This window comes from Aptenodytes forsteri, unplaced genomic scaffold, assembly GCF_000699145.1.
Source record: "Aptenodytes forsteri isolate BGI_AS27 unplaced genomic scaffold, ASM69914v1 Scaffold7, whole genome shotgun sequence".
Lineage (NCBI taxonomy): Eukaryota > Metazoa > Chordata > Aves > Sphenisciformes > Spheniscidae > Aptenodytes > Aptenodytes forsteri.
The window spans coordinates 2,237,269-2,261,208 of record NW_008795919.1 but is presented as its reverse complement, the minus strand read 5'-3'; the positions used below and the strand labels follow the sequence as shown (position 1 = coordinate 2,261,208).

Here is a 23,940-nt window from a genome sequence, read left to right as displayed (position 1 = left end):
TGCGTATACAGAACAATTGTGCAGAAAGCGTGTAAAAACACACAAGATGCAATAAGGAAACCATTCCAGATATTTGACACATTATAGAGATGGGATAAATGTCAGCTTAGTCCAGATTTTACAGTCTGATCCAGACTCGCTGAGGACTTTCAGTCCTCGAGGCAAATTTCCGAGTTACACATGGTCTACCAGGCACAGCCAAGCTTCTCTTCTGGGCAGCCACAGCTGCCGCCCAGTTCCGTGCTCTCCTACTTTGCACATCAGCATGGAGATGTCATTCGCTGCTGCTTTGGTGCTCCCTGAATGAGATCACCACAGTTTTAATCCTTCCTGCCACGCAAGCAAGAAACATAACTCACCAGAGCAGAGTCTGTGCAGACCGAATTTATAGTCTCTTTTAGCTCAGAGTCCAAGAATCAATTTTAATATAACTGTGCTTTCAAAACCACAGGCGAGCTGCAGCACTATCTGCTTTCACTGGCTCTGCAAAGACATTTCACCAAGCCGTTCTTTCTGCTCCTGGAATTCTTTCCTACATTCCTTTCTCATTGAGATTACACTCTTTATAAAATTGGTGCTCCCTGAATGAGATCACCACAGTTTTAATCCTTCCTGCCACGCAAGCAAGAAACATAACTCACCAGAGCAGAGTCTGTGCAGACCGAATTTATAGTCTCTTTTAGCTCAGAGTCCAAGAATCAATTTTAATATAACTGTGCTTTCAAAACCACAGGCGAGCTGCAGCACTATCTGCTTTCACTGGCTCTGCAAAGACATTTCACCAAGCCGTTCTTTCTGCTCCTGGAATTCTTTCCTACATTCCTTTCTCATTGAGATTACACTTGTCCTTTATAAAACAAAAAAAACAAACCTGTACTTTGAAACTGAGAGCTGGGTAAAGGGGGTGCAGACAACTCCTATGAAGAAAAAGCAGCTGAGCCACAGCACTCCTTCAAAGCGTTGCTGTCCTGGCACATGCTCTCAAATACCTTTGTTTCTTACTCTTTTCTACCATGCATTTCTTTGCATCTTCAGTTATTTCAATGCATGAAGACTGGAATAGAGACAAAGCTACCAATATGTACAAAAGGATGTTACAAAGCAGAAGACAAGCACAAAGAGAAGAGCATAAAGAAACCAGAAGAGGATATTGATTAGCATAGTAGAAACACTGTTTTCAACACGTCTCATACCTCTGCCATTATACTGCGGAGGAGGAGAAGGAAAGAGCAGAGTCCCCAAACCAAACACTGTCCTTTACAGCGACACTAGACAAGTCTATTCCCAAGATAGCAGCTCCTGAAATTTTAACACCTGCTCAGCTGGAGGGCACCTTTCATCTCAATTTGTCAGAATCTGACCCAGCAGCATGACCCATCTCCAACTTACATTAGAAAATAAAAGAATACGTACAAATACGTTTCACAAACTTTCAGGTGACAATTACCAGTAAGCCAATATTAATAGAACTAATTATAAGCTACATAGGCCACAAAGATCTTTTCTTTCTCAAGGAAATACATAATCTTCTTCAGGCAACTGTCTTGAAAACATTATTTTCCCTGCAGAAGGAAGCATAAATCTGTTTGTCAGGATGCAAATCTTTTTGCCCCTTGCAATGACTAGAGTCTGTATCACCAGTTTATCAGCCAAGCACGAATGTTTGACTGCTGAAAACCTACTTATTGGTAGAAGGAGTGCAGCTGGTTTTCAAATTCAGGAAGTCAATTTGCAGACTGTCTTAGCCACTTTCTACCTTCCTGGAACAAGTCATAAACATTACATGAGAAGATTTCTGGTTCCTGCCTCCAAATAATACCTTGGAAGTTTTACTTGAGGTAAAGTCTTGAAGGATCAGGACCAAGTCTATTAAAAAGGAGAGGCTGCCTCCAGGAACCTGCAGGCACGTTGCTACAGAAGCGCAGCTGAAGAAGCACATATTTTGCTGCCATCAGAGCAATTCACGCAGCACTGATGCAAGCACCGTAGAATGGAATACTCCTCCATTCTGAAGTATATCAGATGCCATCATCATCACTGCTGGATTCAAGACTGAAACGGTGGTGTTAAAATTAAAAGTGAGTTTGGCAGTTCAAGACAAAAACGCAAAAATGATTTTTTACTCCATCTGCAGTGGGATCACAAAAATTACAATGATGCCAACCCTTGACTTCAACACCTGTTGGGGTCAGAAGTTAATCCCTCCCTTATTGGGGTCTACTACACAAGTATCTGAATAATAGCAGGGCAAGGAGAAAATACCACCTTCCTCCAAAGGAAGGCTGCTATCAGAGAAATGCTGTCAGACTGGAGGAAATACTGGTCCATTGATGCAGATAATTTCCTTCTCTTCTAAAAAGGGTATTGCTTTGCATACTCTCAAAGTTGAATTTCAGTGAATGTTTTTCCTGCACGCACTTCCAGTGAAATTAGAAAAAAAAATAAAAAAGATTACAATGAGAGTCCTAATTCGAAGGAAAAGCAAAGAATCATAATTGATCATACTAAAATGGCAATGACAGCTGTCCCTCTCCAGTGTCAGTTTGGCTGTATGAACCACTCCCTCAGTGCTATAATGCCCTTGGCCCCAAAACAGCAGGTAAGCATACAAGAAATACACTAAGTAGCACATATTACTGCTGTGTAACTCATTCAAGCAAGCATTAAAAACACACCAAGCAAACAATATTTGCTCGCTTTAAATTCAAGATTTATGCTACAGCTTAGAACTGCTGATTGATTGCACAAGCAGAGTCAATAAAAAGAATCAATATAAAATGCTCTGCTGAAGTACACAAGGAATTGAGGGGAAAAGACTTCAAAGCAGCAGCAATTGTTTTGGTGTAACACCACAGACACTTGTATATTTACAGACTCTCTAGTCCCTTGTGGCCCCAGAGAATTAGCAAGAAGCTCTCTATACTGATAAGGGAATCTAAGTTTCCCTACCCCAAAAGGGCTTGCAGGAAAGCTGGCCAGCCTCTTCAAACAAAGGCCAGATTTTACCTCCCATATAGCATCCCCTGTCTGAGGCTGCCAGCCCCGCTGCCAGCAACCCACAGCCCTCTGCACAGACCCACAGTTCTTTACAGGGAGAGCACCAGAATTGCTGTGGAACATGCCACGAGGGAAGCGAGCTTGACATTGCAGAAAGCAGAAAATCCAGTCTCATTGTTTAGTGTTTGATCTAGAAAACCTGCATGGTCTTGGGTAGGTGCCTTATCTTATGGATAATACCTCTGCTTCGCCCCCACACACACTTTAGGCAAAGAAATTGAAGTTAAAGTAGCTGTGCAGCATTTTGAATACTTTGAGCACTTCATAGCCTTCCTATTAATTACCAAAATCCTGGCAGCTTTAAGGAATCCAGTAAAAAGGAATCTCGATATTAACTACATCATGCTTAGTTTTCAAGTCTTAAATCAAGCTTACAGTCTGTGAAGTTCTTCCCAACCCCAAATAGCTCATTAAATCCTGTTTCATTGTGGCTTGTTCCAGATGAAGAGAGAGCACTTTACCTCTGCAGAAGGGTAGAGGAAAATCCCAGGAGGCACTGTTTTCCGAATTGGCATGGCACGTGAGCAACGCATGTCCTTCCAAAAAGAAGCCTGGATTACAGCTGTATCTCACTTTGTCCCCGATGCTGAACGTTGTCCCTTGCTGAATCCCATTCTGCAGCCTTCCTGGATTTCCACATGTATGACTTGGTAGAACTGCCAAAGAAAGTTGCTTCTGGTTAGGGACAGTGCATTGTAACAGAGGTGACAAGTGAAGAATCCAGAGGGAAGGCTCGTCTCCAAGTAAACGCATCACTTAACAGAAAGAGCAAATAACCACAAAACTTACGCTACTGGATTGCACCAGAATTCGTTAGGCCAGTTAACATTTGAGTACTATTTCTACTGAGTATATATAAGGAAGCAAAAATCACTCCCCAAGCTACTGAGTCAGAAACAAGATCCACTCTTTCCTGACCAATTTTACCAGTTTCTAAACCAAAGCATCCCTCTTTCCTATGCCCTCCTGAAGTTATTTAACATGATTGCAGTTGATTAGAATCCAGAGATTACATTCCTGTTCGAAATAACATTTTTCAGCAGACCTTCACCAGGCATCTCAAAGGCCCCTGCAATGTAACCAGAGTTGCACTATACCTTAGAACCACACAGAAGGCAGCAAAACCTGTGATTAGCAACTATCGTCTAGACAAAAAGAACAATGTTTCAGCCCACCGGGATTTATACTTCATTGCACTGTGTGTTTAATCCAGATTTCACACATACGCATCAAACCAGATGCAGTTGGCCCCAGCTCCACTGAGGGCAAAATATAGTCCAACAAAAGTTTGCATCAGAAAGAATATGGGATACTTGAATGTAAGATGGAGAAGTTGCAGCTAAAATGCTAGTAAATCCTTAACCAACGCCTCTGTACAGCAGTTTCAGAGAATTTAAAGAAAACTTCAGGGGTTCCCATAAGCCACTCCAGAAAGATCGACTCAAATCATGGTTTTAGAGCCCAATATAAAACCCAAGGAAGACAACCAAGACTAAGAACGACAATCAAATTTGAATCACGCCCTTGTGCAGCACCTTGTATTATAGTTCTTTTTCATTAAGGCTGAAACATCAGAGGAAGGAAAACGTGGTCATTCAAAGCTGAGTAATGGTTTATCACTGGAAACAATTTTGTCAGGGGCACGAACAAAACCAGATGAATTTCTACAAGCAAAGGGAGGTTTAGTCTGCAGCTCTGCCAAGGAAAAGAGGAAGATTAAAAGGAAAATTGTATGCTAGCACACACAGCATGCATCAGAATAAAATACAGGCAAAACTGTGCATAAGCATGTGAAATGAAACATAAATCCCTAACACTGCCTAATGCAAAGACACCACCCTTCTGTCCTTCTGCGGGACAGTGCTTTAGGATCGGGATTTGACAATTCCCTGCTCTGCCTCCAGTACAGGCCTTCCCCCACAAGCAGCCCCGGCTACCTCCTCTGAGCAGAGTTCAGGTACCCTAAGAGGGCTCTCTACAGCAGATAGGCAGACAGTACCCCTCACAGCAAGGGAAATGAAAGACTAATCTGTAATGAATATAGGATTAGGCTTCCTGCATCCAGACAGACCACCTTGTTCTCTAGTTAACCCGCTTTCAGATTAAATGCAACCTTACCACCTTAAACCTGATTAATTTTAATGGCACATACATCTTGACTCCTGCATTGCTTCAGTTTCTTGGTTTTTCTGCTGTGACTGCAAGCTCTCGCCACACATCTGTGTGCAGAGGAGCAGCCTTTCCCAGAGACACAGAAAAGCGCAGCCAGCACCCCGGGGACACAGCGCTGGGCTCCAGGCTCCCCCCACAGCCTTTCATTGCACAGCAACGGGGGGACAGGTACGAGCTCTAGCAGACAAGATTTCTTCCCTTTGCTCCCAAAATACTGTTTACATCCTTCTACAAAGCACCTGGAGCTGGGAAGTTCAGCAGCAGCTTTCACATAGAAATATTAATGACCATGCAGGTCTTGTAAGTGGGGGGATGCTATGAAATACGTCAGATGGGTTGAAAAGCAGTGTAGAACTAATGTTTCATTTTCTGTAATGATACTCAAAACCCCAATTTAATTAAATTACCAATGTCACTTTTCGTAAAAAAAAATGAACCCATTCCTGCTTTTATGCTTCCTTCCTTTAAAATTAATGACTAGAACTTTGCTATAAATAAAAATCTATCATTTTTAAAAGTCAATCTCTAACACTAGCTACTCTCTACTTAATGAACTGTGAAGAATCAGACTACCCTGACCTGCATCATATCTTAAAATCATACTTGAAAAACAGGATCTCATTTAAAAATTCTGCTTCATTTGGCTGCCTTAACTAATATCTTGTTACAGGACAGACAACGCACACATGCTTTTGGGGGAAGCAACATTAACTCCTTCATTGCTTTGGATTCAGTGGGGTTGCTGCACATGGACAGAAGGAACTGCTTCCAAAGAGGCTGGTGCTACATCCAGAGCAGTGTTCAGCATAAGCAGCAGTAGAGTTGCCCGTGTGAGGATCTGCTGTCAGTCATGCCCTGGAGGCACTTGTGCAAAAAATGAATTTGGGTGTTGTGGTTTAAGCCAGCAGGCAGCTAAACACCACACAGCCGTTCGCTCACTGCCCCCCTCCCAGTGGGATGGGGGAGAGAATCGGGGAGGGGGCGTGGGGAAGAGTAAAATTTGTGGGTTGAGATAAAGACAGTTTCATAGGACAGACAGAAAAGGAAGGGATAACAACACCACCACCACCCCAAGCAAGTGATGCACAATGCAATTGCTCCCCACGCACCAACCAATACCCAGCCAGTCCCCAAGCAGTGATCACCGCCCCCCAGCCAACTCCCCCCGGTTTACATACTGAGCATGACGTCGTATGGTATGGAATATCCCTTTGGCAGGTTTGGGTCAGCTGTCCTGGCTGTGCCCCCCCCCAGCTTCTCGCTGGCAGGGCGTGAGAAGCTGGAAAGTCCTTGACTAGTGTAAGCACTGCTCAGCAACAACTGAAACACTGGTGTGTTATCAACATTGTTCTCATCCTAAATCCAAAAACACAGCACTGTACCAGCTGCTAGGAAGAAAATTAACTCCCCCCCAGCCGAAACCAGGACATTGGTCAGCCCCTGAACACGGGCTGATGAAGTACACCTTCCCCTACAGAGGGAGGGAGAAGAGCCAAAGGACACATCTGTGCTCCCTGAGAAAGCATAGCTTCACAAAACCCCTACAGCAGATTGCAAGGTGGGAGTCCAAACAGCTGGGGTGCAGAGTCTGGAGATCTCCTCGTAAACCCCCCAACCGGTTCACTCAGCACGGGAAGTCTGTGCCTTTGTTCCCCTGCTGAGTGTGCCTTCCGAGCTGGTGCAGCAACCGTTTTCACAGCAATGGATTTGTGATTCTACTCCAACACTCCCGAGAAGAGATAACACTATTGCTCATACTTGGCTGCCTCTAACAGCCAGACTCTGATTGCTTGAGAGATTAATAGAACTGTATTATTTACATCAGATGTCGCACAGAATAATATTATTAAAGCTTTGTCTTACCCATTTACCAATTCCACTGTAGATTAGTAGCATGGATTTTTTTCTTCCCCATAAAAGCTTTGTTCCCAGCAATCAACATAATATTTTCCAGCGATTGTATGGAAATGAATGCAGCCACAGACCAGATTTGTACAGATGAATAGAAGGTCCTGTTAGTCATTTTGTAGCTAAGTCTGCTTCTTTCCATGAAGAATTTAGAGCAGTTTATTTTATTTGTCTTGATTTGAATAGCTGCCAAACCGTTATCTTATTTTATGACAAAGGAAAGGAAATAGGATTATTGCAGTTGCACCTGGAAAGCTCCTCAACATACCTCAAACATCACTGTCCCGAGGGCTATGCAGATATACTGCCCTAGAGACCCCACTCCCTGAGATAACACAGTAGAGGAACCATAATCATGGTGTTAATTGCCACCACAGACACAAATAGAACCAGACCATTAATTGATCTCTGGAGAGGAGGTTAGGTGACAACTACAACTACAACTGTCTTCAGAGGTAACAGGAGATAGGATGATCTGAGAGTAAGGCAGAAATATCACCTTTTCAGCAAGGAACTATGAAGTGTCAGGACATGGAAAACATCAGCCAAGAATAAACCCACCAAAACCTAGAACTCTCCCACTCCCTGCAGTTTTCAACCTATCCTTCAAATGCACTTATTCTTCAAAAAGAAACCTGTAGGGCACAAGACCAACCTCTGTCCAACTTAACTTCCATCTGCTCCAAACTCTCTCTCCTTTTTTTCTTTTCTCTTGCCTTTCAGTTTGGGCTCCTTTTGTCCCATGCTTTGGAACCCGCACACGCTCCACTGATTCATCTCTTACCCTTCATCTTACCCTGGGAGCATCATTCAAGATCTTGTGTGCTACGTAGCTTTTTAGAGCAATGAAGATGCATTTCCCTCAAGGAGCTACTCTTTGTAAACTTTATATCCGAATCTGTTAGTACAAAACCAGATGCGTCTCTCAGATTTCATAGTGTGTTGCTTGAAAATGAACTGAACAAATTGGAAATAGAAACAACCTATTTGAGAGGTTTCCACCATCCATTCCTGTGAGCTGCTAAAGAGCAGCTAAAGAGCTGCCAGAATTGCTGGTATGAAGCTTCTGATGCAGATCATTCACTGACTAATTTTTACCCCCATTTCTTTCTGCCCTTTTCAACAGGCTCACCAGGTGTTCCCAAACTTGTCTGATCCCCTTGCCCACGATGACTACACTGGAAGTTTTCAAAATCAGCAGCTTTCAAAACCTAGTACTTGTCAAGCTATGTCTCCTCGTTCCAGTTCATTCAAAATTAATTAGTAGTTTTTAAGTCATTAGATGTGACTCAATGCATCCTTGGACAGCATCCCACCATCAAAACGCATTCAGCCTAATTACATCAGCCTTTCCTAAAACCCCATAGCTCTTTTTGTCAGGAGAAAAGGGGGGAGTGGGGGGGAAGGCAGAGAAATGTTTCTCTTCTTGCTCCTCACATTGATACATTGGGGTTACCTTACCAATTCAGGTACTTTCAAACAAAACAAACTCAAATCCATCCCTAGCTTGCTCACCATTCCAAAGAGAAATCTTCCATTTCCTATTCAAATTAATCTTCAGCTCCACTTTCTCTGTTTATATTGTTCAAATATAAAATAACCCCAACATTTAATACATCTAGATACTGCATTCCAGTCTATTACCCTATTTACATAGCTAAAAGAAGCATTTTTATTGCTTGAATTATCTATGGTAGTTTACGACAGATATTTCAATGCTATCACTGTTCTAACCTTGAAATCTTATCAAGGAGTGCAACTTTTATGATATGAGGCCATACATTATCTCCTCATTCCCAACTAATTTTCATTCCTAATAAAACAGAAAAGCAAGCAAGCCAGCCATGCCAGAGCAGGCACTTATAGCTCCTGAATACAGTTATTACAGCAGGAATAATTTATAAATCCCAATGAAAGGATGCTGTGTAGACCAAGCAAAATAACAAAACCATTGACCTAAACTACTTGGCACAGTCATCACTGCACACTCATTTCCAAATTAATCTCTGCTATGCTTTTTTAACCCTTCTTGCCATTTTCCTGCACTTCCTGAATCTAGTGGGGGTTGGAAGTCAAGACATCCAAGAGAATCAACAGAAAGGTCTCTTGTGCTAGAGATCCAGGCTGGGCAGAGCGATATTTCACTCAGAAGACAGTCCGCACTGTATTTGTTGCCTTCATAGAAATTCAAGAAGAGAAACAGATTCTTTAAGGAGAATATCTCCAAGATTTCCATCACAGCTTCAAAAATTAACTGAAACACCTATGCATGACACGGATAGAGCACCTTTGGCTAGCACAAGTGTGAACTCCAATGGGAGGGGGAGATCCACGCAGACCAATTCCCTCTCCCCTCTTCATCCATAACTTTTGGGCCAAGTACCACAGGGATACTCCATGACTCTCTAACATCTTTCACCAGTGTTTTAGTGCAATCTGTTTTAGTTCAGAAGAGTTTTAACCTTCAGAATAAGTGTCCAGTGTGTGCTACAGAAAAGGAAATAAATAGTATCTTTTTCATTTAGTTTTATCCTTTTTTATGTCATGATTCATTTCCAGTACAGCCAACAGAGATAAAGCTAAATGGAAACTATTTTTCCCCTCTAATATTTCTTTGTTCGCTAAAAAACAGCCAGATAGTTACTTTTGGATAATAACAGACCAGAATGGTTCATCATCCATCTTCTTTATAGTAGTAGTTCTAGGGCTTTTTTTGGAAATTCATTTTCAGCTTTCATTTACCTTCCTGGAATGTACTACAGCAACTTCCATGCAACTTCCCAGAGTACCACGTAAGCTGAGAGGAGTACTTCAGATTTGATTTAGTCATCCGACTACTAAAACAGCCAAAGATTCAAAACAGAAAAGCAGCAAGATCATGGGAGATATGGCAACAATCCCGTGTATCTTCAGAGATGCAGTGAGCAGGGATCCTTAACATTTGGGACTTTATGCCACTCATTATTTATACTTTCAAATAAACGTCATTACTTGCTGAGCACAATAGAGGAAGCCTGGCTAGAATGAAGATACAGATACTGAAGCCTGGCTACAGAAATCTTTTACTGAGCCTCGAAGAACAACGTCATGCTGGCAGATGCTTAGATGTCAGCAGATGCTTAGTTTCCAGAACCAGCGGTCCTCACATACCATCCCAACCTGGGATGCTCTCCTGCATCAGGAGCCTAATCAGCAAGGCACTTGAGAATGTGCTTATCTTTGTGAACGCGCTCTAGTCCTGCTGCTTTTCAGTGCAACGACACTTGAACACAAGCTTAATTTAAAATATGTGGTTAAGTGTTTTGCTTAGCAGGAATAGATTTAAGTGTATGTTTAAAGGCTTCATTGAACTGGCATTTAACAGCTGCAGAGTAACCTGAAAAAACTTCCCTAGGGAGGAGGATGGTTTTACATTTGTTTTCTCTCTTCCTTCCTGAACTAAGGTTAACCATTCCAAGGGAAACAAAGACCTGCATCTTTTTGTAACACAAAAGACAAGCCAAGAAAAGCAATACTGCAGTGGTTATCAGCACAAGACGACAACTGTAGGAACCAAACAAAAGCAGAATTAAAACTGCAGCCCCAGAGAGTTCAGCTGCCATATCAGATTAAGCACCTCACTCCGTTGTGCACATCAAGACTGAAAGCCAAGGCGTCACTGTGAAAAAAGGGTGTCAGATTTGGAAACCCAGATTTGAACTAATTCTATCTAGACACTGGGTGCCAGTGTTGATCTGCTCTGCATTTTGCTGGAGAGTGTCCCTGGACAGGGAACGCTCTTTGTTCTCTTAAAAAAAAAAGCCGCTTCTAACTTTGGAGACCACGTTGTTTGTCTGCTTATTGATCTTCTCTAGCTATTGGCTGATTACCCAGAAACAGAAATTGTAGCCAGCTACATCTGTTTTAATAAATATTTCACAGCAGAGAAAGGGCATTCACCACAACATATCATTCCTAGTTTTTTCAGCCACTTCTCTGGAAGCAGCAGGTATCAAAGCACAAGGCAGTAGCAGCTCCTGCCGGGGCCCAAGCTGGCTGGGAGCCCAGCAGCGTTGGGGCTCCTCAGGTCTCACCTACAGCACTACGTGATCCCTGTGCCCACACAGACCTGCCGAGTCTTCACACCAGTGTCACAGGCAGCTCCATTTTCTTTCTTCTAGTGGCTTTCACACGTATCTTTCCTACCCCTCACTCCTGGCTTTCAGAAGCCTTTGGAGGGGCAGCTGGGGATCACACACCACGCTCCTGCTCTGAGCAGCAGCCCACCCATCTTCCCAAGCAAGACAGACTGACTTAGCTCACAACTATACTGAGGTTAAACCACGAATAACCCATTGCCTCAGAAGTGAGGCCAGAAACTCCCGTAATTCACAGCTTCCACTCAAACTACATAAGGTCTGGATCGCCCCCACAAATAAGCATGGAAAAACTAGTTTGTTTTCATTTTTCAACTGCTTTCATAATTTATTCCTTCTAATTTATTCCCCCTTACAGTTATTTTTTCTGTACTTCTTTAGGAAGCTTGGCTACTCAATATCACACAATGGCCAATACTGTAGGCATAACTAACCGGGATATCAACCTTACAGAGCAGTACATTAACTAATCAGTGAAATCAAACAGTTCATGGGGAAATGCCCTTGAGAACAGGAAAGGTGAAAAATTATACTGTTGACTAGAACAGTCAATAGTAAAAGCAACCAGGAATGCTGCGCTCACAGTGCAGACACCTATCAATAACCAGAAATAAAATATGTTTCAAGGATGGTGCCACGAAGAGTCCACTGAGCTGCCGTAGCAATTAGGTAGTCTTCCACTTCTGGCACTAGAGATTCATTATTAATTTGTGGTCATAACTGATAAAAAAATCTAGAAGGTAATTTTATCCTCTTCACTGAAAACAAAGCTAAAGTGATCTAATTATGTCATAAAAGCATGCCTAGGGCTCAGTCCTGTTTCCTAAATTCACAGGTGCCTATCTTGCAAAATTTGCCACAAGCATAATTCTGCAAGCTGTGCAATAACATGCACTCATCTCAGAGAACAAGTTTTTAGCCCCACCTGGGATCTCCCTAATGCCTGAATATATTCAGAAGCAAGAGCTTATTCCGATTTCAAGGACCTTCCTCTGATTTCAAATCCTCGTCTGTTACTCAAAGATAGATGTTGTGGATCTGGGTGCTCAGACCTGCCCCATCTTTTCTTTCATACATCCCAACCTAATTAATGGACATTAAAAGGACATTTATGCAAGCTAAGGTTAAGGCAGGCAGGGAAGGTTAAAGGGGAAATGCCTGCAAGACTAGTTAAAAAAGCAACAGCCAAAAATCATAGCTTGAGAGTTCAGAGTGGACGTCAAGAAAACATCCTTCAGCAGCAGGGAAGTACAGCATGCTAACCGGCTTCCCAGAGACCCTGCAGAATCACTGTCCTTGGAGATTTTCAATATGCAGCTAAATAAAAGCACAGATGACCTGATCCAGTGTTGGTCAACACTCCTGCTTTGAGGGGGAGTCTGTAGCAGAGCCCTCCTGCGGTCCCTTTGTTACTGCAAATAGGAGAATATCTACTGCTTCCAGACCCGTCAGCACATTACAGAAACGCCACCAGGCACATACAGAACCAAAGCACATTAACAAATAGCCGTGCGCTGCATTCTTCCTCAAGCGAGTTGTCCTTTGATTGATATAAAGACTAGTAACTTGAAGTAAACATCTTGAATTTAAGTTGGAAGGTGACTCGCCTGTCACTTCTTAGCATGTGGCCTGAAGGACGTGGGTGTAATTTCATGCACTTTTTAGACAAGACATGGCTGAGTTGCACTGTATGCCTCTCATGCACTGCCAGGCCAGTTGCAAGACAGGCCCTACAGGGACACTTGAAGCCCGCCTGCCAGTTTAGATTACTAACATCCACTTTTGAGACCTCTGCACTGACATACGTATTTGAGAGGGAGGGAGAAATGTCCAGCCATCTACTTAGCTCTTTTACAACTGGAGTGGCTGCTGGCCATCACTCATAGATCTCAGCGTGAAAAAATCTGATAGCTGTTACTGCAATCATTAGCATAAGCATATACAGCTCCAGTTCTCCCAAACAAAACCCACCTTCTAGTTGAAGAAAACAAGGTGGGGGCTGCAGGGAAACCTGGAGAGACCACCTATCACACTGAATGTTCCTGTCCTGCTCCATTTTACTGATCAGCAAAATGGAAAAGGAAAAAAAAAAAAATCACCTCATTCATTCTTCTCTCCCCAGACAAGATACTGTGAAGCTTTACTCAAAGGTTAGGCCTGTATCTATCCAGAAATGCTCATTTAAGTTCTACCTAGAATAGCATGATGGTCCAAATACTTCAAGGAGACCTTGAAAATACCAGAAATTGCAAAGATGTTACAAATGAAAAATCCATATATACCTGCTACAAGAAAGGCATCTATTGTATAAATATTGTCATGGAAACAGGACACAGATTTGCTTTAAAGGATGCTCAGAGCACGTTAATGGAAAGCAAAAAGGACTGAGACTGAACCTAGAAAAGAAGATACCTCAAGATCTCAGAACTAGCCTGAATCTTCTTCCACTACATGGAGCAAACATACCTGTTTATATTTCACATCACTGATATTAATGCTGAATATTTTGACTCTGATAATACAATTCTACACTGAGAAAGATCATATTCAAAGACTTCACATGTAACCACAAAAATACCATGTTAGGTTCCCACATGCAAATAACAAAGAGGAAAAAAGGCGCACTTCACCGAGCATTCAGCATGAAACAGCTCAAAAATAATTTCTTCCACTTCCATTTTTTCCTGCTGCTTCATTTACACTGTTTATATGCGACACAAGCCTACCCTCTCTAAGGGCAAATATGCAAATCCTACTTAAACTTCAGGTGGGGAGTACGGGAAGCAGACACACTCACCCACCCAACCTTACATTCTCTACTGCAGAGGGGAAGATGAAGGAACAAAATCTGTTTAGTACAGACAGTTCCCCTAACCTGTCTACCACAGAAGAGAATAACACCCAGCTTCTGTGACTATCAGTTTACACCTTGAACATTTTCTATTAAGAAAACACTAAATCTTAATCTGAATAGACTTCAGCTCTTGAACCCTTCAAACAGCCGAAGCACATCCAGGCAAAGGATGGAAGTTCAACCCCTTTGAATGCTCACATTGGAAAGAATTTACACAGCATCTATTTGACATGCAATTCAATCTAAAAAAAGTAAAACCTCTCTTCTCTGGAGCTATGCATCAGGCACTCAGAAGGGAAATGCTAGGAAGTCAAAGCAACACCTGAGCAGAAAAAAATAGGGCCCATTGTAAAAGAGAAACTAGAGAAGGTGACACATAAGCCTTATGCTCAGCAGTAGCTCACTAAAGCTTTTAAGAGATCCATGCAGTGGACTTCTCTGTGACTGCCACCACAGTCCTCACTATACTGAGCCAAAACATATTTTTAGACTAAAACCCTTTATGAGCTGTTCATCTTATTACTGCTTCATTTCATTCATTATATTTTTAATCATGTCCAAACAACTGAGCTGTTAAATAAATTCCAAAGCAGCACAGCAGGCTGTGGCTTACGCAAGCTAAAGATCAGAGCAGTAGGAGAGAAAGGCTACTTTGGTTGCAGATTAAACCTTCCCATTCTTACAAAGCACAAAGCAACTGCTGGACTCAACTGCCACATATTCAGGCTTACAGCCGTTTCTCAGTCCCATCTCCTGCTGACATTGTAAAAGACACTCAGGATATGATTTACTTTATAAAAGTTACAGGCATCCCACAAAGGAGGGAGAAAGTTATATAAGTATCCTTTCAGTAATGAACTCCCCACCGCGAACGCCTTTGTTAGTCACCACCAGAGCATCTTTTAAGTGCAGATTTGTACACTGCAACACTTGAAGCTTTCCAGACAGCTTCAGCATTTGTAAACTGTCTTGAAATGAGAAACTCCACACTGCTGTGACCACAAGAGAGCTGCTGTACTGCACACCTTCTACCACATACAGCAGAGTATTGGAAAACTTTTAGTGATGTTTGAAGACATCCACCCACCTGCTTGTGTAAATGCTGAAAGGTTTTACTGAAATCAGGGAAGTTGTTGTGCCGCAAGTCAGAGGAATCCAACATCACAAATTAGGAGAACAGAAAGAAACTGCCATTGTCCTACAATTCCCACAGAGGCAAAAGATGCGTCTCCCTTCTTACGAACCCTGGTATTTGGGAGAGGCAGTCCCTGCAACAAGAAGGTTTACAGCCTGATAGTCCCAATACATCACATAGGTCGTCTTGTTACATATTTTGTTACTGACAGAGCCCTACGCATGGATTAAACAACTAAAGAAGGTAGGAAAACAATGCATTTCATAAGCAAAGATAAACATACTTTCCCAGTTATGGGATTACACCTGCCATTCAACCCCATCCCACCTCAATTTCTCATCTTGCAAGTAAATTAATGCCATTAGTTCTTAAGAGCTTTTGCTCCACAGGCTAGCCAAGCACTTTCACCCAGTACCTCCACCCTCCTTTCCAACTCACTGCACCCAAATTCTTCCAAAAAGGATCATTTCCACCAGATAAACTAAGTTCTACCAGTACTTTGCCTCCAACCAGAAAAATCTGTTCTCTTGATCAAAAGCTTCAAACCTCACTCAACTCACAATTTTTCCTCAGCTCCTTTTGCCCACCACCACCACCCCCCCTGCTGACAAAGCAGCTCCCACTGGTCCCACTGAGGAGCTCCCAGGAGACCCAGAAAGAGAATAAGGAGCCTCAGCCGGGCTTGGCCCAACACAGCTCAAGGAGTCAGCGGCACAGGCGGACAAGCAATCAGTTTTGCTCGTACTAGGATTACAGACTACTGTCCAGTAAAATTTCAGCTGTGACAAAGTTTACTAGCACCGGAAAACTACCTGAGGCTCAAATGAAACTGGATATATTCCACAGTACAGAGACATAACCCAAAGCTTAACAACGTGGCATTTATATAATATTTTATATGTCCAAAGCATCATTTAGGCATTACCTGCAGCTCAGGGGACTGGTCAGCCAGGCTGGAACTCTATTTAGCATTAGTTCTCATGGGATTTCTGATAATGGATTCTTCACTTTCACCAGAAATGCCACAAAAATAAATCTGTTTAGAGGGCCCCCCAGCCTATATGCTTTCATTGCAACCTACAGTCTCTAAAGAATAACATACACTTTTTCAAGTTCTAAATAAAGTTTTCCTTTTAATTTGATTCCTAAACAAAAGATTGTCATAGTCCTTCTTTTATCCAAGACACTCGTCTACTTTCAGCACTATAGCCTGAAACAAAAATTCCAAGAGAGAATTAACGGCTATCATTTCTGTACACACGAGTTGTACCAGACTTTGTTGTGCTTTCAGTAACACAGATTTTTCTGTAAAATATAAAAGTTACAGCTGGTTTGCCCACTGAGGATCTGCTCATACATAATTACATGTCTGGAACAAGAAACCTAACTTCCATTAAGTTTGTTTCCACTAACTTTCTTACCTACCAGCCACCTGAGGCTACCAGCTCAGGAGGACACCAACACACACATGCCATCAGGAAAACAAGAACAGATGAAGATGCTGGAAGATGGTTTAGGATAAACGCGTCAAGAAAGCACACAGGGACAACTTGGTCATGTATTCACAGAGCACAACTGCTAGTAAGATTACTATATGAAATATGCTAGCACAAGCTCATTTTCCTCCCACTATATGTTCCTGCAAAGCTGGTTTAATTTTATAGGATGAGAAGTTGCGTGGGAGGAACAGGATAAAAGCGAGATCAATGATTGTAAGAAATTTTAATTAGCATAAAGGTTCCTCTGTGTTAGTTTACAGAATTGAAAAAACATAACAGTGTCTGGAAGATTAATTTCTGGAGAGTCTGAGACCTGGATCTCTGTCCAAGACACACTGAAAAATGTACATACAACAATTTCTGACACAGCACGTAGAACAAAGTACTCTTTTCTAGAGACTGACAGGGTAATTTTCAAGTCACCTTTATGTCATTTCCATTAGGACTACAGAAACTCTTGTGCTTCAAATACAGTCTGTTTTCTTAGCAGTGAGTGGGGCTTATGTAATTTCTAACATAAAACAAGAATTCACTCGATGCCAAACTACAGGATCTATTCTATTAAAATACAGGATCATTCCAAATGCCCAGTCTCAGACATTTCTGAGCTCTAGCCAAGGTGTATGAAGCATGAGCACTAAAGTGATTAGTCTGCAGGAGGTGAAAATTCACGGAATTTAATGACACAGCACTGAAAAGTGACTCCAGCAGTGAGTGCTCAGGCTGAGCAAAAAAAAGCTAGAGGTCTAAAAAGGATAGAGGGATCAGGAGAAGGCTGAACCATGAGATATTCCCACATTCAGAAGATAAATGGACAGACGTTTGCATCTTCAACTACAGATGGTCTGCAACTGAACATGTGGTCATGTAAAAACCTATCACCTTCGCTTACAGAGTGGGGAACTAAGCACAAATGGAAAGAAGAGCAAGAGTGAAAAAATATTCCTGCAAATTTTCTTCCTCCATAAGGCCAAGGAAAAACAATCATAAAATTAATGTGTTCTTCATCAAACAAACAGGAGATATTATTTTCACATATGCAGCTAGAACAGGGCACAGAGGAAGGTTGAATTCTGGAAGGAGAGAAGTATACTAGTTATATTTCAGATGTTACATGGTACATAAATAAGCATTTGAAAGACTAATCTTCTTAAGAACCATCAGACAGAAATAACAAGGAAAAAATGCTCAGAAACTAGCCACTTCTCACAGCAATAAGCTCTAATGGATTAGTTGGAACCCATGTTTTTATGCTTTTTATACCCACCCTCTTTCTTCTCCTCAGCTTTTGTGCTAAGCTGAAAATATCCAGCCATCCCATCCCTACTGTTTATGGAAGTAACAGCAGAACTGCCAGATTCCCCACCCTCCATTCTCAATTGCTTATTATCAAGAATGGAGGCCACAATATTGAAGCAGCAATGTGTATTTATATCTCTTTGGCAGAAAGACCTATTTTGAATGAATGAGCTCACACTTTTCCCAGTCTGAAATATACTGATGGCATATGATTTGTCATCTGGATTCAGTATTTCTCAATACAGAAATACCTGGCTATGAAAATCTGACCCATCAGAGAAGGAAACAGCTGGATTTACACCAATGCTATAACTATAAAACACTTTGCATAGCTAAAATTGTAAGTTCCTTTATTAATCTTAGTACAAGTTGTGCATGAAACTGTTTTGGCCTTGAAATTAGTTGAAAGATTAGGAAGAAACAGCTAGAACCTCTGGGGGAGCAGGGGCAGAAAATTAACAGAAAAGGAGTTTAGTGCATCTCCTCGGTGCACGCTTAGCAGTTGACTCCCCATTGAACCATGCCAAAGACCAGTTAGACAAAACCTCTCCACTGCAAAAGCAAAACAGCTCTGTAGCTGTGAGACCGCTCCTAGCTAGAAAAAACTAAAAGTCAAATCAGAACAACTGTTCCCAAAGTGTATGAAAACAGTACAAGTTAATCCTTTGAGTGAAAGGTATTTTAAAAAACCTGGTCTGTCAATCAGCTGTGGCCAAGGTGGGGGAAGACTCCAGTGAGAGAAGCAAAGAGGGATAAGACCAACTGGTTATATCCTTACAGATGAGATCTCTCACTGTGAAATTTCCAAGATAAAGCATAGCACAGCACTTCCCTGGGGGCAGAAGGCAGTTGCTGTGACTTTATCAAGTAACTAGTTATAATTTTCATGCAAATAACAAGAATAATCAAGTGACTATCACAGCTGTGTCAGCCTGAAGAAAACAACATCTATGAGATGATCAAAGCAAATAGATGACCTCACAGAAAGCACGTTCAAGATGTTATCTGTCCTTTTGCAATTTGTTTGCTTTGGTGTGAGCTAAAAATAAAAAAAAATTACCTCTCGGACTGCTACCTCATGGGTGAGACTGCCGCAGACTGTGCATACCAACAACCTTCCATGAGTGCACTTGTATTTACTGGTCAATATTCAAGGGGTCATGTGCATGCTTATCCACTTTTTATTTTTACTCAATCTTTGCTGGCACAGAAATGCAGGCAAAATGCATTTGCTATCCCTTAAGGCAAAGCACCAGACAAGTCTGCATGTTAAGGAATGGATGAAGTTGCTGAACAAATGAGAAAAAGAGCAAATAATCTGAAAGAGCTTTTCAGTGGGTTTTGGGGTGTTTTGTTCATTTGTTTTAAAGCAGAGGTGGTTTCTTATCTCCTCCGATTGTTGAACCTCAGGGTAGCATCACATGAAGCTGAGCTTTCAGGCACAGGCAGGTCTATTTTACTACTGTTTTAGCTAGAAAAGCTTCATCTTTCCAAACTAGTCATGGCTACATTGTTTTTCTCGCATGCATTGTTTTTAATGTGAAACTCACAGGACATGAATCATCTTTTACACCACTTAATCCCTATTAAATTTAGTTGAAATAGTGGCTTAAAGAGTTACTAGTCTACACACAGAGGGCATAATTGCATTCCTCGCGTCTTTCGGAAGCCAATCTAAAAACAACATGATGAATTTTATGACAGGGATACTCAGACACAGCTAATAAAAGTCTACACTTAAGGAAATAAATGCCATAAGTAACATACATTTTGTTTTCAATCTATTGCTTAAATTAAAGGTCATACACTTAACTCTTACAAACTAAATGATTTCTCTTATAATGACGTTTATACAGCATGTTACAGCATTGGGCTGGGCCTGCGATGATGCAAATCAGGAACTTCAACCAAAATCATCCATTTTGACCAGCTACAGTTGGCATAATTATTATGTTCACTGCCCGGGGGGGGGAAATGTTTTCTAAACGATCCTCTTTACTGAGAGCTAACTGGATAGCCAGTAATTCGATGTTAAAAGGTTCAGGATGCAGAGAGATGTGCCTGTAAGTTTACACTGGGCAGCTGTCAAAAGGAGTTGCATCTGCTTTCACACTATCCATGTGAGGACATTTGGTGCTAACGTCATTTAAGCTCTCTCCACAAAGTCTGGACAAAATATGCACAATGCTTTATATTAGAACCTCACCTAATTCTCTTTTGAGAAAGATTTAGTTTCATTCCTTTCAAGTGGGCATTGGCCATATCAGACCAACATACCTAATAATTAAGCACCGTTAAGTAATTAAAGTTTCTGCAGTAAAAATGCAGAATTACTAGACAATCATTAGGGACCAAATACTCCCAGTACAAAAGAGAATGTGTAAAAGCCAATTTTCAGGAACAGATTGGAGCCCGTCGCAGTTTTCCATATAAAATTGGGGAGGGCAGACACTTTAAATCAAATTTTACTATTTTCTGTGAGTTTTTCACTTTTCGACCAAAAGTATTTCTCACTCACCAGAGTTATCTAGCAAATAAAACAGCTTGAATAATTTTCCCTCAATATTTTAATCTGTAGTATGTTTAGTTCAACTTGTCCATTTTATTTTATTTTTAATTGTTGGATTGCCTGTTATTTTATACCAGGCTTTACTATCATCTAGAGAAAGAATGCACTTTCCAAGGCTTGGTACAGCATAGCTACAAAGAAACACGGTCAGATCTATTAGTACTTCTACAATGTGAAAGAAAGCCAGGTCATACTTATTTTGCTCTACATTTCAGAGAATACTGATTGACAGGCCCTATTCTTATGAATAATAATAATATCACTGAGCCTTTCTGTGCTTGAATAATCATTGCATTTCCTCTTTAATAACACGATAGGGTTTATATGGAAGACTCAAGCATAAAGCCATAGTGACCTTCCCCACCTGAGAAGAAGCTGCTGAAAATGACAGCTGATAAAAAAAAAAACAGAGCAACTGAGATAATGCTCCAGCCATTGCATCTCCAGACACATCAGCCCATAATAATCACAACAGTAACAACAATCTCAGACTGATGACACTCCCTCCTCTCCCTGATTCTCCCCCTTCTTTAAACAGCATTTCATCTCGCCATTTCCAATACTTGGGGAAAGAACCAATTCACACTTTCTGCACTGGTTACGTGCTCCGAGACTCCCTGAACACAGCCCCAAACACCCTGAACACTGAATCATCTCTGATCTGGATGGAAAAGCAGATATCCATGTAAAAGTACATTTTCATCCGGATATTGACAGTGTTACAGTCGCTGCTTCCTGCCACCTCCCTAAAATTGTTGTTAATAGTCTCCTCACACAGCAGCAGCTCATGCTCTGAATGAAGCATCGCTGCTTTTGCTCAGCCTCAAATTATCTATATGTGGCATTTTCCAGACACATAAGCTGCAAACACATTCAGGTAAATGCCTTTTCCCCTACCCATTTTTTAGCTATGGTAACGAATAGCAAGAATTGTAAAGGCAGTTGATACTTAGGACATGAAGAAAATATTAAATCAGGAGAAAAATCTTCTTACACATGCACACATACACACGCACCCTTTCTATTTATATATAGGAAGCTGAACCATTCTCAACATAGCTTATATCTGCATGAACAGCTTTTGTACAGTGTGATACAAACACCTTGGTTTGAGTCAAGGAACAGGAAAAAAATAGTATAGCAGAAGCAAAGAGCTCCATCCATGAACCGCTACAGCTGCTGGAGAGCCCTAGCAGGCACCAAGAACAGCATTTCAAGGCAAAAACCAAAAGAATTGCCCAGCATCCTTCAACACATGTAGTTTTGCCACAGATAGCTGAATCAGTCTGCGTTTGACTTATGTGGGGACTCACTAACAAAATTCAATCTAAGTAAATCACAGAGAATAAAGCAGAGTAGTACAGCAAAGGACTTTTTGCCACATTGATCTCTTAACATGCACCATGGACACAACTATGACTTCATTTTCCTTTAATCTATATTCAGTTTGCCAGATTGAATTCACAGTGCCTCGACTGAAGTAACCAACGTGTGCAAGTGAAGAGCAACCTATATCCCTCCAGCTGCATACAGCTGTAAGCAGTCCCATGCTCTTAGGTTTTAAAATTACAAATTTCAGTTGAACACAGCCTGCACGAAGGGTTATGTTTTGGTGGAAGAGAAGGAGGAGCAGCTTTTTTTTTTTTTTTTACATCTTAAATGGCTGACAGCTAATCATACTGCTTTCTTCATCAAAATATTATTCAAGGTGAGAATGCATGGTAATCAGAGAGACACAGCTCACCACATAGCATGTGCATTCACTTCTGGAAGTGGAGATAAAGTTAATTAAATACTCATTTAATTTGAATTAAGATGGATTCACTCTACTTGAGCTGATCAAAACCCTGAACTGAAAGGTATACTGCACAGAGTAGTAGCCTTTTATTATTTAAGCTTTCCTGAAGACACATTAATTGTGTAGTCCAGTACATACATACAGGCCTTTTTCATATCATCTGCTTTAGCTCTCAACTTCTCTGCTTTCCAGAGAGCAACGCAGGCAACTGAACAACAGGGGAATCCTGTCCTGTTCCTCAGTGGAGAGGACGACTGCTTAAAGAGCTCTTCAGACGCACAAGACACCCCTATATGACACCACATAGTTCACAAGTTCCGTGCACGCAGGAGTGATGAAAAGACCAAAGGAAGTGATGTAGAGAAGGAGGTAAGAGGTCAAAGCAGAGAATTACAAGGCCGAGAAACACCCCTGCTCCTACTCAGTATCAGGGCAAGAGTGGAACCGATGGAGACCTAATCGCTGATCTCCTTGTGTTAAATCAATCCCTCATCCAAAACACAATGCTTTCTGCTTAACATAGCCCAGCCCTATGGACATCCAGTAAGAGAACTCTTCTGTCCTCCTCCACCATTAAATCCCTCCTGCTGGCCTGTGTCCCGGCCACCTGAAGAGGGGCTGGGGGTCCTTCCACTTTTCTTTTTGTTGCAAGAAACCACCAGCAATTCAAAGCTTAAACTACAGATAAAGCAGGGCTCTTCCAGTAAGGTGGGCCCCAGCAAACTGCTTGGAAGGCATCTACGTATTTATAGTCAGGTTCTCCTTGGACAGATGACATATTAATCTCAAAACCAGAAAGAAATACCACCAGGTAAAGAAAAGGGGAAGGAATCGCCATCCAGGCTAGGTGGATTTGAATGGATTGAGAGGAGATGTCTCACAGGAGCTTAGATCCAATCAGCACATGCCAGAGGGTTTTGTGGGATAGGTTTTCTGCCGCTCAGGCAGGCAGGCTTCCTTTCAGCGCCTCTGCAAACTGCTTTTTATTTCCCAGCCATCACTGCTATGAACGGTAAGTCTACTTCACAGCAAACCACTAAAAGCAATGCCGGTCAGCCAAACCACTTCCTTTTTTTCCTGCAAGAATTGCTTTGCCTACATAATCAAAAGTCAACTAGCCTCCTACTAATCAAGAAACTGGAGCTTAAAGTTAATTCTTCCTAGCTAAATTGCTGCATACAGACAGCTTTAGTCAGTATTTTCAGCAATCCACACACACAACTCCCTCTAAAAGTATATCTGATGTGTATCAAGAAGATTTATTTATGTGCCTAAATCAAGATGTAGACACTCAAATACATATCCCACTAAAGAAAAAAAAATATGGACCACTGAAGGCAGTTTAAGATGATGATTCTTGCAGGAGTCCCAGCTGGTGCAAGACAGACACAAGCTGATCTCTCCAGCTGAGGACCAGCCCCAGCATTCCTTTCTTTACACACAGAAACAAACTGATAAATTTCATTACCATTAGACAGTGACCTCTAAAACTGCATTTGTGAATCTTGTGGAG

General features: G+C 41.6%; 1 protein-coding gene across 1 annotated transcript in view; it reads right to left on the bottom strand.

Moving 5' to 3' along the window:
• CSMD2 (CUB and Sushi multiple domains 2) overlaps window positions 1-23,940 on the bottom strand; it is a 310,684-nt gene that overhangs the window by 227,362 nt on the left and 59,382 nt on the right. Inside the window, exon 4 of the mRNA XM_009284828.2 lies at window positions 3,519-3,713. Within this exon, the coding sequence (XP_009283103.2) occupies window positions 3,519-3,713 (195 nt within the window). The remainder of the gene's footprint in view (window positions 1-3,518; window positions 3,714-23,940) is intronic.